The 15,890-nt window shown below is 48.5% G+C and overlaps 1 protein-coding gene across 4 annotated transcripts in view; it reads left to right on the forward strand.

Moving 5' to 3' along the window:
* LOC106579511 (epithelial discoidin domain-containing receptor 1) overlaps positions 1-15,890 on the forward strand; it is an 87,003-nt gene that overhangs the window by 44,024 nt on the left and 27,089 nt on the right. For all 4 annotated transcript variants that reach the window (XM_082961837.1, XM_082961839.1, XM_082961845.1 and 1 more), the window contains exons 4-8: positions 368-443; positions 694-846; positions 1,146-1,293; positions 5,765-5,867; positions 6,667-6,853. In XM_082961837.1, the coding sequence (XP_082817963.1) occupies positions 368-443; positions 694-846; positions 1,146-1,293; positions 5,765-5,867; positions 6,667-6,853 (667 nt within the window). The remainder of the gene's footprint in view (positions 1-367; positions 444-693; positions 847-1,145; positions 1,294-5,764; positions 5,868-6,666; positions 6,854-15,890) is intronic.

Raw genomic sequence — 15,890 nt, forward strand, 5'->3', positions numbered from 1 at the left:
TCTGTCGATGTCTCTGTCTCTCTCTCTCTCTCTCTCTCTCTCTCTGTCTATGTCTCTCTGTCTCTCTCTGTCTATGTCTCTGTCTCTCTCTCTGTCTCTCTCTGTCTATGACTCTGTCTCTCTATCTGTCTCTCTGTCTCTCTCTGTCTATGACTCTGTCTCTCTATCTGTCTCTCTCTCTGTCTCTCTGTCTCTCTCTCTCTCTGTCGATGTCTCTGCCTCTCTCTCTCTCTCTCGTCGTCTCTGCCCTCTAGCTGCCCCCCCCTCTCTCGCCCCTCTCTCTCTATCGCTCTGCTCGCTCTCTCTCCCCTCTGTCTCTCTCTCCCTCGTCTCTCGTCTCTCGTCTCTCTCTGTGTCTGTCTCCCAGGTTGAGTACAGGAGAGGGGGACGGTGCATGGTGTCCTGCAGGAGCGGTGTTCCCCACTGCTTCAGAGTACCTCCAGGTCAGACAGGCCTACTCCATGGGCTACAACCACACTCTGTTTCCATTGGCTAGAGGTGCAATCATCCTGCCAATACTCATATTTCATTGGGTTAGAGTTTGTGTTTTATTTAATCAAGGTAGAAGTTTCCTAGCTTCCCAAGTTTCCCTGTGTTGGAGGTAGAGGGTTAGGATGGTCCTGAGGGTCAGAGCACTACATTACAACTGACCTTAGATCAGTGACTAGAGACGTCTTGTCCTCTCTCCTCCAGGTGGACCTGCGCTCGCTGCACTTTCTGGCTCTGGTGGGTACCCAGGGTCGCCATGCCGACGGGCACGGCCGGGAGTTTGCCCGCAGCTACCGGCTCCGTTACTCCAGAGATAGACGCACCTGGATCACCTGGAAGGACCGCTGGGGGCAGGAGGTAAAGAGAAGTGTGTGTGTGTGTGTGTGTGTGTGTGTGTGTGTGTGTGTGTGTGTGTGTGTGTGTGTGTGTGTGTGTTTTATCTATCTAATGTATCTCTCTCCCCTTGGCTCTGCTTCTCTAACTCATTCCATCATTTCTGTCTTATGCAAAACATTTATTCAGCCACCCACTCACAACATCCTTGAATCTCACTAGTTTCCTTTTTCACATCTAAATGCTTAATTATGCTATTCATGGTTATTCAATGGGTCTCCATGCTACTCTTAACTGTCTTTCTCCCCCCCCTCACCCACCAGGTGGTGTCTGGGAATGAGAACACCTATGATGTGGTTCTGAAGGACCTGGGTCCACCCATTGTTGCCCGCTATGTCCGCTTCTACCCCCTGGCAGACCGGGTCATGAGCGTCTGTCTACGAGTGGAGCTCTATGGCTGTCTGTGGAACGGTGAGTCACAGTGTGTGTGTGTGTGTGTGTGTGTGTGTGTGTGTGTGTGTGTGTGTGTGTGTGTGTGTGTGTGTGTGTGTGTGTGTCAGTGGAATTTTCTATCCCAATGATAATAATTAACAATCAATAAGCCTTGACTAATCCCCAAGGTTTGTAAGACACTGGGTTAATAATAATTAGGCAAGGACTCAGCTTTCTGCAAAAGGTCTGTACAGTTTATTCAGAGAACGTTCTGCCGTACATTACACAAAGATGTTCATTTTATGCTCACTCCCCGCTACACACATACCTACACACACAAAACATACATACACACGAACAGTAGGTGAATTGTATCCCTCCCCGGACTTCTCACCACTGTTAATCACTACCCAGCGCTGCCTGTTCCTTCCCTCCGAGATTAGAGGAACCTTGAAGGTTACTCCCTGTTTTCTCCACACACACACATCTCCCTTCCTCCCGGGTCTCTACTAGACCTTATGGGACTTACGTTCAGTACTTTAATTATTCATTACACATGCTACATAACTATTCATTACTAATCAGTTACGTTTCAGGGATGGATTCTTTATTCATTTACCTTTATTATATAATTCCCTTATCAGTCTGAAAGAGAAAAAAGAGAATGAAAGAGAGAGTGAGGATGCATAGATGGATGTGTGTCCTTGTCCTCAGGTGAACCCACGGGGTTGTTCTGAACTCTGAACTCTAGACACACAGACCTTGGAGGATCATATGATCACATGACATCACACTGTAGCTTCTCAGACACCTAGTGGGATGGTCTACGAAAACATTACCTTCAATTACTTTACTGTCTGTCTGTCTGTCTGTCTGTCTGTCTGTCTGTCTGTCTGTCTGTCTGTCTGTCTGTCTGTCTGTCTGTCTGTCTGTCTGTCTGTCTGTCTGTCTGTCTGTCTGTCTGTCTGTCTGTCTAGTTGGGAAACGTGTGTGGATGAGTTCTGCATGTGTGTGGGTCTAGAGCAGATTAATTAATACACTCTGAAAAAAAAGGTTCTGGATAGAACCAGAAAGGGTTATATTGCTTGCTTCATATACGGCACTATATACTGTAGAACCCTTTTGTAGGGTTCTTTCATCAGAACCCCAGGGGTTGTTCGTTACTGAACCAAAATTGGTTCCACATAGAGGCCTTGAATTCCATATAGGGTTCTATATGGAACCTTTAGGGGGGCCAATTATGAAGCAAGCATAGAACCCTTTTTGGATCTATCCAGGACGATTGTTTCTAAGAGTGTAAGTTGGTTAGACAGACATTGAGAAGAAGTCCTTTGGAAGATCACAGCACAGCGGACACTCTGTCTACTCATATCTCTGCTGGCTGCACTACAGACACTTAGGGGATGGCCAACGACTTCACCATCCTTAGATTTAATTGCTGTGTGTGCGTGTGTGTGCGTGCATGTGCGTGTGTGTGTGTGTGTGTGTGTGTGAGTGTGTGCGTGCGTTTGTGTGCGTCACCTTGAATTTACAGTCTGTTTGCTAGATTTGATAAATGTGTGTAATAAGGCTGATTATGTGTGTCTTCAAGCACGTATTTGGTCATAGAGATATGGTCTATGGTCATGAAGTTCACTCACCATGACGTTTCATTTACTGTCTGGTTTGGCCTGAGATAAAACCATCCAGTTTTACCACAGATAAGAGACACTACAGCACAGAGGATGATAGATGGTATGTTCCGTGCTCACAGAGCACCAGTGAATTACACTGTGTTTATGGATGGGTCACGTCTCCTCCTCTCTCCTCTCTGTCCTCCTCTCTCCTCTCTGTCCTCCTCTCTCCTCTCTGTCCTCCTCTCTCCTCTCTGTCCTCCTCTCTCCTCTCTGTCCTCCTCTCTCCTCTCTGTCCTCCCTTCACACAATGGCTGGCTGATTGGCTGTAAATCAAGCCTAGTGCTGAGCCTTAATGCCTGGAGTCGCTGCATCTGGATGCATCCCAAATGGAACTAGCTCTTCCCTGAACAGGGCTCTGGTCAAAAGTAGTGCACTGTATAGGGAATAGGGTGTCATTTAAGACTCAACCTCTGTGTGTCTCTCTGGGGATAGATTGGCTATCTTCCTGGAATCATGATTGTCTGTTAGAGAGGGTTCTGTCTCTGTAACCACTAACACTATAACATGCAGATTCACAGAAATGGCAGACACATTTCTCAGCACACATTCCTGTCCCATCGTCACGTTTTACATTGTGGCGGGAAACGGGTATGCTATGTGGTTTGTTTATTGTGCAAGACCCCAATGGGACTGAGCCCATGTCCCCCACACACACTGACACACATGTACAGACACGCACACACAAACACACACACTCCCCGCCTCTGTAAAAGCTGTGTTTATTATGGATGTGAGCGCTGAAGGTGAAGGTGCTAGATACAGTGAGTGACTTCAGGCCTGTGCTAGGAGAACATGCTGATTTAGCCATACAGGCTGGCTGGGGGGAGAGAGAGTCTAATGTTTCACTGACTAATGTTCTATAGAGCTGCTCTGGTCTGGAGAGATCTGCTCTGCCTGTGTGTTTCTCACCTCCTGAACCCAGGCTTAACCAACATATGTAGTTAATGCGTAGCTTACCAGGCCATGTTAAAGATGATGTATGTTGTATCTTATTAAAGTGTATATTATTAATGTAGTCTCTCTAATAATACCTCCTCCCCCCCTCTCTCTCCTCCTCTCTCCCCCTCTTTCTTTTTCTTTCTTTCTTTCTCACTCTCTCCCTCTCCCCTCCCTCTCTCTCTCTCCCTCTATATTTCTCTTTCTTTCTCACTCTCTCCCTCTCCTCTCCCTCTCTCTCTCTCCCTCTATATTTCTCTTTCTTTCTCACTCTCTCCCTCTCCTCTCCCTCTCTCTCTCTCCCTCTATATTTCTCTTTCTTTCTCACTCTCACTCTCTCCCTCTCCCCCTCCCTCTCTCTCTCCCTCTATATTTCTCTTTCTTTCTCACTCTCTCCCTCTCCTCTCCCTCTCTCTCTCTCCCTCTATATTTCTCTTTCTTTCTCACTCTCACTCTCTCCCTCTCCTCTCCCTCTCTCTCTCTCCCTCTATATTTCTCTTTCTTTCTCACTCTCTCCCTCTCCTCTCCCTCTCTCTCTCTCCCTCTATATTTCTCTTTCTTTCTCACTCTCACTCTCTCCCTCTCCTCTCCCTCTCTCTCTCTCCCTCTATATTTCTCTTTCTTTCTCACTCTCTCCCTCTCCTCTCCCTCTCTCTCTCTCCCTCTATATTTCTCTTTCTTTCTCACTCTCACTCTCTCCCTCTCCCCCTCCCTCTCTCTCTCCCTCTATATTTCTCTTTCTTTCTCACTCTCTCCCTCTCCTCTCCCTCTCTCTCTCTCCCTCTATATTTCTCTTTCTTTCTCACTCTCACTCTCTCCCTCTCCTCTCCCTCTCTCTCTCTCCCTCTATATTTCTCTTTCTTTCTCACTCTCACTCTCTCCCTCTCCCCCTCCCTCTCTCTCTCCCTCTATATTTCTCTTTCTTTCTCACTCTCTCCCTCTCCTCTCCCTCTCTCTCTCTCCCTCTATATTTCTCTTTCTTTCTCACTCTCACTCTCTCCCTCTCCTCTCCCTCTCTCTCTCTCCCTCTATATTTCTCTTTCTTTCTCACTCTCACTCTCTCCCTCTCCCCCTCCCTCTCTCTCTCCCTCTATATTTCTCTTTCTTTCTCACTCTCTCCCTCTCCTCTCCCTCTCTCTCTCTCCCTCTATATTTCTCTTTCTTTCTCACTCTCACTCTCTCCCTCTCCCCCTCCCCTCTCTCTCTCCCCCTCTTTCTATTTTTCTTTCTTTCTTTCTCACTCTCTCTCTCTCCCTCTCTGCCCCTCTCCCTCTATCTCTCTATCTTTGTCCCTCTATCTCTCTCCCTCTCCCCCTCCCCTCTCTCTCTCCCCCCCTCTTTCTCTCTTTCTTTCTTTCTCACTCTCTCTCTCCCCCTCCCCTCTCTCTCTCCCCCCCTCTTTCTCTCTTTCTTCTTTCTCACTCTCTCTCTCCCCCTCCCTCTCTCCCTCCCCCTCTCTCTCTGCCCCTCTCCCTCTATCTCTCTATCTTTGTCCCTCTATCTCTCTCCCTCTCCCCCTCCCTCTCTCTCTCTCTCTCCCTCTATATTTCTTTCTTTCTTTCTCTCTCTCTCTCCCTCTCCCCCTCCCTCTTTCTCTCCCCCTTTCTATTTTTCTTTCTTTTTCTTTCTTTCTTTCTTTCTTTCTTTCTCACTCTCTCTCTCTCTCTCTCCCTCTCCCCCTCCCCTCTCTCTCCCCCCCTCTTTCTATTCTTTCTTTCTTTCTTTCTCACTCTCTCTCCCCCTCCCTCTCTCTGCCCCTCTCCCTCTCTCTCTCTCTCTCTCTATTTTTCTTTCTCACTCTCTCCCCCTCCCTCTCTCTCTCTTTCTTTCTTTCTCTCTATCTTTCTTTGTCCCTTCCCCCCTCCCTCTATCTCTCCCCCTATCTCTCTCTCTCTCAGATGGCCTGTTGGTGTACACAGCTCCAGTGGGTCATGTGATGCACCTGTCTGGCTCACCTGTGTACCTCAACGATTCCACCTACGATGGCAGCATAGAGGCAGGGTGAGCATCCTCCTCCTCTCTCAGCTCTGGGGGTATTGGCTGGCTACTTGACATGTGTCTTCATCCTCCATTGGCTTTAGTTGGGTCCCACACAAATGCAACTTTTCCCCAGGTTGTCGCTGTAAAAGAGAATGTGTTCCCAGCCAATCTACCTGGTAAAATATGGATGAATATATAAAGGACTCATCCCATCTGTTATTAGTGAACAGGGCCTTAGTGAGCCGCAGTCAGCCAAATGGCTTTAGTCTGTCATACACACACACACGAAACAACTCCTCTACCCAATGTCTATTTTCTCTGTCCACCTAATCGAATAAGAATGAAATGATCTGGAGTAATGATCTTTATTTGCTGAGGGTGTTGTACTCTGTTTCCAGACTGTATTGTCCAGGGATGGGGGAAAGTAGGGAGGTTATATTCACATATGCCTTTTTAATGGGGCACAACTGTTTTCATAGCGGGTGAGCTAACGGTTGACGCAAACCAGACCTATATACAGCAGGTGTGTGTGTGTGCGCGTGTGTGTGTGCGTGTGCGCGTGTGTGTGCATGTGTGCGCGTGTGTGTGTGTGTGTGTGTGTGCGTGTGTGTGTGTGAAAGCTGAGACATAGCGGTCTGAGTTGTGTGTGCGCGTGTGCACGTGCGTGTGTGTGTGTGTGCACTTCTGTATATGTCTGGATGTGGGTGTGTGCATGTCTCTGTGTGTCACATGTACAATGTATGACTGTGTATGCCTTGGCATGTGTACAGTATATGTATAACTGTGTAATAATGTGTGTGTACTGTATGTATGTGTTTAGGGTTCAGTTCGGAGGCCTGGGCCAGCTGTTTGACGGTGTGTTAGGAGGGGATGACTTCACAGAGACCAAGGAGCTGAGGGTGTGGCCGGGGTATGACTACCTGGGCTGGAGCAGAGAGGCTCTGGGGCAGGGCAGCGTTGACATAGAGTTCCACTTCGAAAAGACACGCAGCTTCCACACCATGCAGGTAAGAGGATGTGTGTGTGAGGGGAGTGTGTGTGTGAGGGGAGGGAGGGAGGATGTGTGTGTGAGGGGAGGGAGGGAGGATGTGTGTGAGGGGAGGGAGGGAGGATGTGTGTGAGGGGAGGGAGGGAGGATGTGTGTGAGAGGAGGGAGGGAGGATGTGTGTGAGGGGAGGGAGGGAGGATGTGTATGTGAGGGGAGGGAGGGAGGATGTGTGTGTGAGGGGAGGGAGGGAGGATGTGTGTGTGAGGGGAGGGAGGGAGGATGTGTGTGTGAGGGGAGGGAGGGAGGGAGGGAGGGAGGATGTGTGTGAGGGGAGGGAGGGAGGATGTGTGTGTGAGGGGAGGGAGGGAGGATGTGTGTGTGAGGGGAGGGAGGGAGGATGTGTGTGTGAGGGGAGGGAGGATGTGTGTGTGAGGGGAGTGTGTGTGTGAGGGGAGGGAGGGAGGATGTGTGTGTGTGTGAGGGGAGGGAGGGAGGATGTGTGTGTGAGGGGAGGGAGGGAGGATGTGTGTGAGGGGAGGGAGGGAGGATGTGTGTGAGGGGAGGGAGGGAGGATGTGTGTGAGGGGAGGGAGGGAGGATGTGTGTGTGTGAGGGGAGGGAGGGAGGATGTGTGTGTGTGAGGGAGGGAGGGAGGGAGGATGTGTGTGTGAGGGGAGGGAGGGAGGGAGGATGTGTGTGTGAGGGGAGGGAGGGAGGATGTGTGTGTGAGGGGAGGGAGGGAGGGAGGATGTGTGTGTGAGGGGAGGGAGGGAGGATGTGTGTGTGAGGGGAGTGTGTGTGTGAGGGGAGGGAGGGAGGATGTGTGTGTGAGGGGAGTGTGTGTGTGAGGGGAGGGAGGATGTGTGTGTGTGAGGGGAGGGAGGGAGGATGTGTGAGGAGGGAGGGAGGATGTGTGTGTGTGAGGGGAGAGGGAGGATGTGTGTGTGTGAGGGGAGAGGGAGGATGTGTGTGTGTGAGGGGAGAGGGAGGATGTGTGTGTGTGTGAGGGGAGGGAGGGAGGATGTGTGTGTGAGGGGAGGGAGGGAGGATGTGTGTGTGAGGGGAGTGTGTGTGTGAGGGGAGGGAGGGAGGATGTGTGTGTGAGGGGAGGGAGGGAGGATGTGTGTGTGAGGGGAGGGAGGGAGGATGAGTGTGTGTGTGAGGGGAGGGAGGGAGGATGTGTGTGTGAGGGGAGGGAGGGAGGATGTGTGTGTGAGGGGAGGGAGGGAGGGAGGATGTGTGTGTGAGGGGAGGGAGGGAGGATGTGTGTGTGCGGGGAGGGAGGGAGGATGTGTGTGTGCGGGGAGGGAGGGAGGATGTGTGTGTGAGGGGAGGGAGGGAGGATGTGTGTGTGAGGGGAGGGAGGATGTGTGTGTGAGGGGAGTGTGTGTGTGAGGGGAGGGAGGGAAAGAGGATGTGTGTGTGAGGGGAGGGAGGGAGGATGTGTGTGTGCGTCCCTTATGCCTACGTGTGTCTCTGTCTTTAAATCCAAAAATCCCCCCTAAAATCCTTGGCTCATACAGTCCAATACATCTCTATAAAACCTTCAAGTGATTCATTATACAATAATGTTGACCAACATTACACAACACATAATAACTGTTGTCACATCACTTTATATCTCTTTATCATCGTGTGACTAGCCAGTAGCACATTGTCTTAAATTACCCTCTCAGTCCCACCATCATATTAGCTTTTCATTTTCCTGTTTTATCATTGTTTGTCTGTTGTCTGATCTCTGGGGGCCACTGGGCTCTATCCCTGACTGAACGTGTGGTTTGATGGTTTCTTTATGGTGAAATGTTGTGTTGTTATGTTGGAAGATTTTGGATGTGAAGCAACCCAGTTTAATGTCCTGTTTTCTCTTCGGGAATGGAGTCAGTCTAGAATGTTGGTTAGGGCTGGGGTTGGAGATTTGCCCACTATAAAAACACATATTATTAAATCCAATAAAACGTAAATGAAATTGTATTTAAAACCACACCACACTTTAAAACAATAAAATGAATGAGATAAAAGAAAACAAGCAGGAAGAATGAAAGAGATGAGTAAAGAAACATTATTGACCAGTTTGACTTTCCAGTGTAGATACAAACGATGAGTGATCTGTTTTTAACTTTTCAGTATTATCATTAGTTCCCCTATGCTATGCCATTAACGATGGGAATTCTTGAACTAGCCCAGTGTTTTCCCAGTCCTCTCGGAATGCTGCACCTAAGCTATCTAAAGCATTCTATCGCTATCGCTGTTTTTCCTGCTTTTTTCCAATGTGTTTCCTGGTCTTATGTCAGCAAACATACACCTGAAGGGAATAGCACACAGTTCACATAAATAACTGCAGGAACATGAACCTGACAATCTGCCTTCCCTAAAGGGAGATATGTTCTCTAACCTGGTTCTAGGACGCTCTCGCAGGAGAGGAACGTGTTCCGTTACCTAGCTCTCTCTCTCTCTGCCTCTCTCTCTATCTCTATATATACACTACCGTTCAAAAGTTTGGGGTCACTTAGAAATGTCCTTGTTTTTAACATCAAATTGATCAGAAATACAGTGTAGACATTGTTAATGTTGTAAATGACTATTGTAGCTGGAAACGGCAGATTTTGTATGGAATATCTACATAGGTGTACAGAGACTCATTATCAGCAACCATCACTCCTGTGTTCCAATGTCACGTGGTGTTAGCTAATCCAAGTTAATCATTTTAAAAGGCTAATTGATCATTAGAAAACCCTTTTGTAATTATGTTAGCACAGTTGAAAACTGTTGTTTTGATTAAAGAAGCAATAAAACTTCCTTCTTTAGACTAGTTGAGAGGAGTTGAGTAGTGGCGGCAGGTAGCCGAGTGGTTAGAGCGTTGGACTAGTAACCAAAAGGTTGCAAGATAGAATCCCTGAGCTGACAAGGTAAAAATATGTCGTTCTGCCCCTGAACAAGGCAGTTAACCCACTGTGTCTAGGCCGTCATTGAAAATAAGATTTTTTTCTTAACTGACTCGTCAGTCTATTCTTGTTCTGAGAAATAAAGGCTATTCCATGCGAGATATTGCCAAGAAACTGAAGATCTCGTACAACGCTGTGTACTACTCCCTTCACAGAACAGCACAAACTGGCTCTAACCAGAATAGAAAGAGGAGTGAGAGGCCCCGGTGCACAACTGAGCAAGAGGACAAGTACATTGGAGTGTCAACAGTCGTGGCCAAACGTTTTGAGAATGACACAAATATTAATTTAAGTTTGCTGCTTCGGTGTCTTTAGATATTTTTGTCAGATGTTACTATGGAATACTGAAGTATAATTACAAGTATTTCATAAGTGTCAAAGGCTTTTATTGACAATTACATGAAGTTGATGCAAAGTTGATGCAATTAATTGCAATTCATCTGATCACTCTTCATAACATTCTGGAGTATATGCAAATTGCCATCATACAAACTGAGGCAGCAGACTTTGTGAAAATTAATATTTGTGTCATTCTCAAAACTTTTGGCCACGACTGTAGTTTGAGAAACAGACGCCTCACAAGTCCACAACTGGCAGCTTCATTAAATAGTACCCGCAAAACACCATTCTCAACGTCAACAGTGAAGAGGTGACTCCGGGATGATGGCCTTCTAGGAAGAGTTGCAAAGAAAAATCCATATCTCAGACTGGCCAATAAAAAGAAAAGATTAAGATGGGCAAAAGAACACAGACGCTGGACAGAGGAACTCTGCCTAGAAGGCCAGCATCCTGGAGTCACCTCTTCTCTGTTGACGTTGAGACTGGTGTTTTGCGGGTACTATTTAATGAAGCTGCCAGTTGAGGACTTGTGAGGCGTCTGTTTCTCAAACTAGACACTCTAATGTACTTGTCCTCTTGCTCAGTTGTTCACCGGGGCCTCCCACAACAATTGCATACTTATTTAATTTATTTCATAAACAAATGAAACACCCAATGCACCTGTGTGAAAAAGTAATTGCCCCCTTATACTCAGTAACCGGTTGTGCCACCATTAGCTGCAATGACTCCCACCAAATGCTTCCTGTAGTTGTTGATCAGTCTCTCACATCGCTGTGGGGGAATTTTGTTACACCTTCCATGCAGAACTGCTTTAACTCAGTGACATTTGTGGGTTTTCAATCATGAACTGCTCATTTTGAGTCCCACCACAACATCTCAATCAGGGTTAGGTCTGGACTTTGACTAGGACATTCCAGAACTTCAAATGTGTTGCTTTTTAGCCATTTTCATGTAGACTGGATTGTGTGTTTTGGATCATAGTCTTGCTGCACGACCCAGCTGTGCTTCAGCTTCAGCTCACAGATGGATGGCCTGACATTCTCCTGTAGAATTCTCTGATACAGAGCAGAATTCATGGTTCCTTCTATTAAGGCAAGTTGTACAGGTCCTGAGGCAGCAAAGCATCCTCAAACCATCACACTAAGCTAGAAATAACAAGAACATAATGTATGTTTTCTAGCCAGGCTTGTGCAGGACAGATTACCCAGCAGGCTTTGCTTTGTTGATTTATTAGGCCCATTCCATATTACAATCAGTTACATGTTAACCTCAGTGTTGTGTTCCAGGAGTATGCATGAGGGTGTGTGTGTGTGTGTGTGTGTGTGTGTGTGTGTGTGTGTGTGTGTGTGTGTGTGTGTGTGTGTGTGTGTGTGGTGTGTGTGTGTGTGTGTGTGTGTGTGTGTGTGTGTGTGTGTGTGTGTGTGTGTGATAGGGGTGTGTGTTTGTATTACACAGATCCACATGTGGTTTTAGTTAGAGGTTGGCCCTACAGCAAGTGTCACGTTAATGACTAACCTGTCAGTAGAGTCTTTATACTAGCCCTTCCTTCCCCATTAGAGGAAACATTTCTCCCTCTAGAGCCCTATCTCCTTCACCTTTTTTTTCGCCCCAGATGCCCTATCACTCTCCCTCTTCCCCTTCTTCTCCTTTCTGTATTCCCCCCCCTCTCTCTCTCTCTCTCTCTCTCTCTCTCTCTCTTCCTGGCTATTCTATTCCCCGCCTTTCCCCCTAGAACCCCTATCTACCTCACCCCCTATCTACCTCACCCTCTATCTACCTCACCCTCTATCTACCTCACCCTCTATCTACCTCACCCTCTATCTACCTCACCCTCTATCCTTTCTATTTCTCTCTATTCCATTTACAGTTACGTCATTTAGCAGACGCTCTTATCCAGAGCGACTTACAAATTGGTGCATTCACCTTATGATATCCAGTGGAACAACCACTTTACAATAGTACATCTATATATTTTTTTTGAGGGGGGGGGTTAGAAGGATTACTTAATCCTATCCCAGATATTCCTTAAATAGGTGGGGTTTCAGGTGTCTCCGGAAGGTGGTGATTGACTCCGCTGTCCTGGCGTCGTGAGGGAGCTTGTTCCACCATTGGGGTGCCAGAGCAGCGAACAGTTTTGACTGGGCTGAGCGGGAACTGTGCTTCCGCAGAGGTAGGGAGGCGAGCAGGCCAGAGGTGGATGAACGCAGTGCCCTTCTTTGGGTGTAGGGACTGATCAGAGCCTGAAGGTACAGAGGTGCCGTTCCCCTCACAGCTCCGTAGGCAAGCACCATGGTCTTGTAGCAGATGCGAGCTTCAACTGGAAGCCAATGGAGTGTACGGAGGAGCGGGGTGACGTGAGAGAACTTGGGAAGGTTGAACACCAGACGGGCTGCGGCGTTCTGGATGAGTTGTAGGGGTTTAATGGCACAGGCAGGGAGCCCCACCAACAGCGAGTTGCAGTAATCCAGACGGGAGATGACAAGTGCCTGGATTAGGACCTGCGCCGCTTCCTGTGTGAGGCAGGGTCATACTCTGTGAATGTTGTAGAGCATGAACCTACAGGATCGGGTCACCGCCTTGATGTTAGCGGAGAACGACAGGGTGTTGTCCAGGGTCACGCCGAGGCTCTTAGCACTCTGGGAGGAGGACACAATGGAGTTGTCCACCGTGATGGCGAGATCATGGAACGGGCAGTCCTTCCCCGGGAGGAAGAGCAGCTCCGTCTTGCCGAGGTTCAGCTTGAGGTGGTGATCCGTCATCCACACTGATATGTCTGCCAGACATGCAGAGATGCGATTCGCCACCTGGTTATCAGAAGGGGGAAAGGAGAAGATTAATTGTGTGTCGTCTGCGTAGCAATGATAGGAGAGACCATGTGAGGATATGACAGAGCCAAGTGACTTGGTGTATAGCGAGAATAGGAGAGGGCCTAGAACTGAGCCCTGGGGGACACCAGTGGTGAGAGCACGTGGTGCGGAGACGGATTCTCGCCACGCCACCTGGTAGGAGCGATCTGTCAGGCAGGACGCAATCCAAGAGTGAGCCGCGCCGGAGATGCCCAACTCGGAGTGGGTGAAGAGGAGGATCTGATGGTTCACAGTATCAAAGGCAGCAGATGGGTCTAGAAGGATGAGAGCAGAGGAGAGAGAGTTAGCTTTAGCAGTGCGGAGAGCCTCCGTGACACAGAGAAGAGCAGTCTCAGTTGAATGACCAGTCTTGAAACCTGACTGATTAGGATCAAGAAGGTCATTCGGAGAGAGATAGCAAGAGAGCTGGCCAAGGACGGCACGTTCAAGAGTTTTGGAGAGAAAAGAAAGAAGGGATACTGGTCTGTAGTTGTTGACATCGAAGGGATTGAGTGTAGGTTTTTTCAGAAGGGGTGCAACTCTCGCTCTCTTGAAGACGGAAGGGACGTAGCCAGCGGTCAAGGATGAGTTGATGAGCGAGGTGAGGTAAGGGAGAAGGTCTCCGGAAATGGTCTGGAGAAGAGAGGAGGGGATAGGGTCAAGCGGGCAGGTTGTTGGGCGGCCGGCCGTCACAAGTCGCAAGATTTCATCTGGAGAGAGAGGGGAGAAAGAGGTCAAAGCACAGGGTAGGGCAGTGTGAGCAGGACCAGCGGTGTCGTTTGACTTAACAAACGAGGATCGGATGTCGTCAACCTTCTTTTCAAAATGGTTGACAAAGTCATCCGCAGAGAGGGAGGAGGGGGGGGGGATTCAGGAGGGAGGAGAAGGTGGCAAAGAGCTTTCTAGGGTTAGAGGCAGATGCTTGGAATTTAGAGTGGTAGAAAGTGGCTTTAGCAGCAGAAACAGAGGAAGAAAATGTGGAGAGGAGGAAGTGAAAAGATGCCAGGTCCGCAGGGAGGCTAGTTTTCCTCCATTTCCGCTCGGCTGCCCGGAGCCCTGTTCTGTGATCTCGCAATGAGTCGTCAAGCCACGGAGCAGGAGGGGAGGACCGAGTCGGCCGGGAGGATAGGGGACATAGAGAGTCAAAGGATGCAGAAAGGGAGGAGAGGAGGGTTGAGGAGACAGAATCAGGAGATTGGTTGGAGAAGGATTGGGCAGAGGGAAGAGATGATAGGATGGAAGAGGAGAGAGTAGCAGGAGAGAGAGAGCGAAGGTTGCGACGGCGCAATACCATCTGAGTAGGGGCAGAGTGAGTAGTGTTGGAGGAGAGCGAGAGGGAAAAGGAGACAAGGTAGTGGTCGGAGACTTGGAGGGGAGATTAGTGAGATTAGTAGAAGAACAGCATCCCAAATGGACATTCTCTAGACAGATGGGTCAGGGGAGAAAGAGAGAATATCCATTTGGGAGAGATGAGGATTCCAGTGCCACCACCCCGTTGACCAGATGCTCTCGGGGTATGCGAGAACACGTGGTCAGACGAGGAGAGAGCAGTAGGAGTAGCAGTGTTTTCTGTGGTAATCCATGTTTCCGTCAGCGCCAAGAAGTCGAGGGACTGGAGGGTAGTATAGGCTGAGATGAATTCCCTCTTTCCCCCTAGAACCCCTATCTACCTCATCCTCTATCCTTTCTATTTCTCTCTATTCCCTCTATCTACCTCACCCCATCTACCTCACCCTCTATCTACCTCACCCTCTATCCGTTCTATTCCTCTCTATTCCCTCTTTCCCCTATCTACCTCACCCCTATCTACCTCACCCTCTATCTACCTCATCCTCGATCTACCTCACGCTCTATCCTTTCTATTTCTCTCTATTCCCTCTTTCCCCCTAGAACCTCTACCTCACCCTCTATCCTTTCTATTTCTCTCTATTCCCCCTCTCTCCCTCTTTTCCTGCCCCCTCTCTCTTTCTATCCCTCTCTTCCTGCCCCCCTCTCTTCCCCCCTTTCACTTTCTCCCTCTCTTCCAGGTGACTCTTTCTCTCTCTCTTCTTGGCCTCACTCTCCCTCTAGATCTCCTATTTTTTTAGGTCTACAGTTTGTCCTCTCCCTTGCTTGTTAAATCCCCCCACCCCCCTCTCTCTCTCTCCTCACTAGGTAGCAGTGATAGTCTATAGACTCTCTCTCTCTCCTCACTAGGTAGCAGTGATAGTCTATAGACTCTCTCTCTCCTCACTAGGTAGCAGTGATAGTCTATAGACTCTCTCTCTCTCCTCACTAGGTAGCAGTGATAGTCTATAGACTCTCTCTCTCCTCACTAGGTAGCAGTGATAGTCTATAGACTCTCTCTCTCCTCACTAGGTAGCAGTGATAGTCTATAGACTCTCTCTCTCCTCACTAGGTAGAAGTGATAGTCTATAGACTCTCTCTCTCCTCACTAGGTAGCAGTGATAGTCTATAGACTCTCTCTCGCTCTCTCCTCACTAGGTAGCAGTGATAGTCTATAGACTCTCTCTTGCTCTCTCCTCACTAGGTAGCAGTGATAGTCTATAGACTCTCTCTCTCTCTCTCCTCACTAGGTAGCAGTGATAGTCTATAGACTCTCTCTCTCCACACTAGGTAGCAGTCCTAGTCTATAGACTCTCTCTCTCTCTCTCCTCACTAGGTAGCAGTGATAGTCTATAGACTCTCTCTCTCTCCTCACTAGGTAGCAGTGATAGTCTATAGACTCTCTCTCTCCTCACTAGGTAGCAGTGATAGTCTATAGACTCTCTCTCTCTCCTCACTAGGTAGCAGTGATAGTCTATAGACTCTCTCTCTCTCTCCTCACTAGGTAGCAGTGATAGTCTATAGACTCTCTCTCTCTCCTCACTAGCTAGCAGTGATAGTCTATAGACTCTCTCTCTCCTCACTAGGTAGCAGTGATAGTCTAT

This window comes from Salmo salar, chromosome 02 (genome assembly GCF_965601325.2).
Source record: "Salmo salar chromosome 02, fSalSal1, whole genome shotgun sequence".
Lineage (NCBI taxonomy): Eukaryota > Metazoa > Chordata > Actinopteri > Salmoniformes > Salmonidae > Salmo > Salmo salar.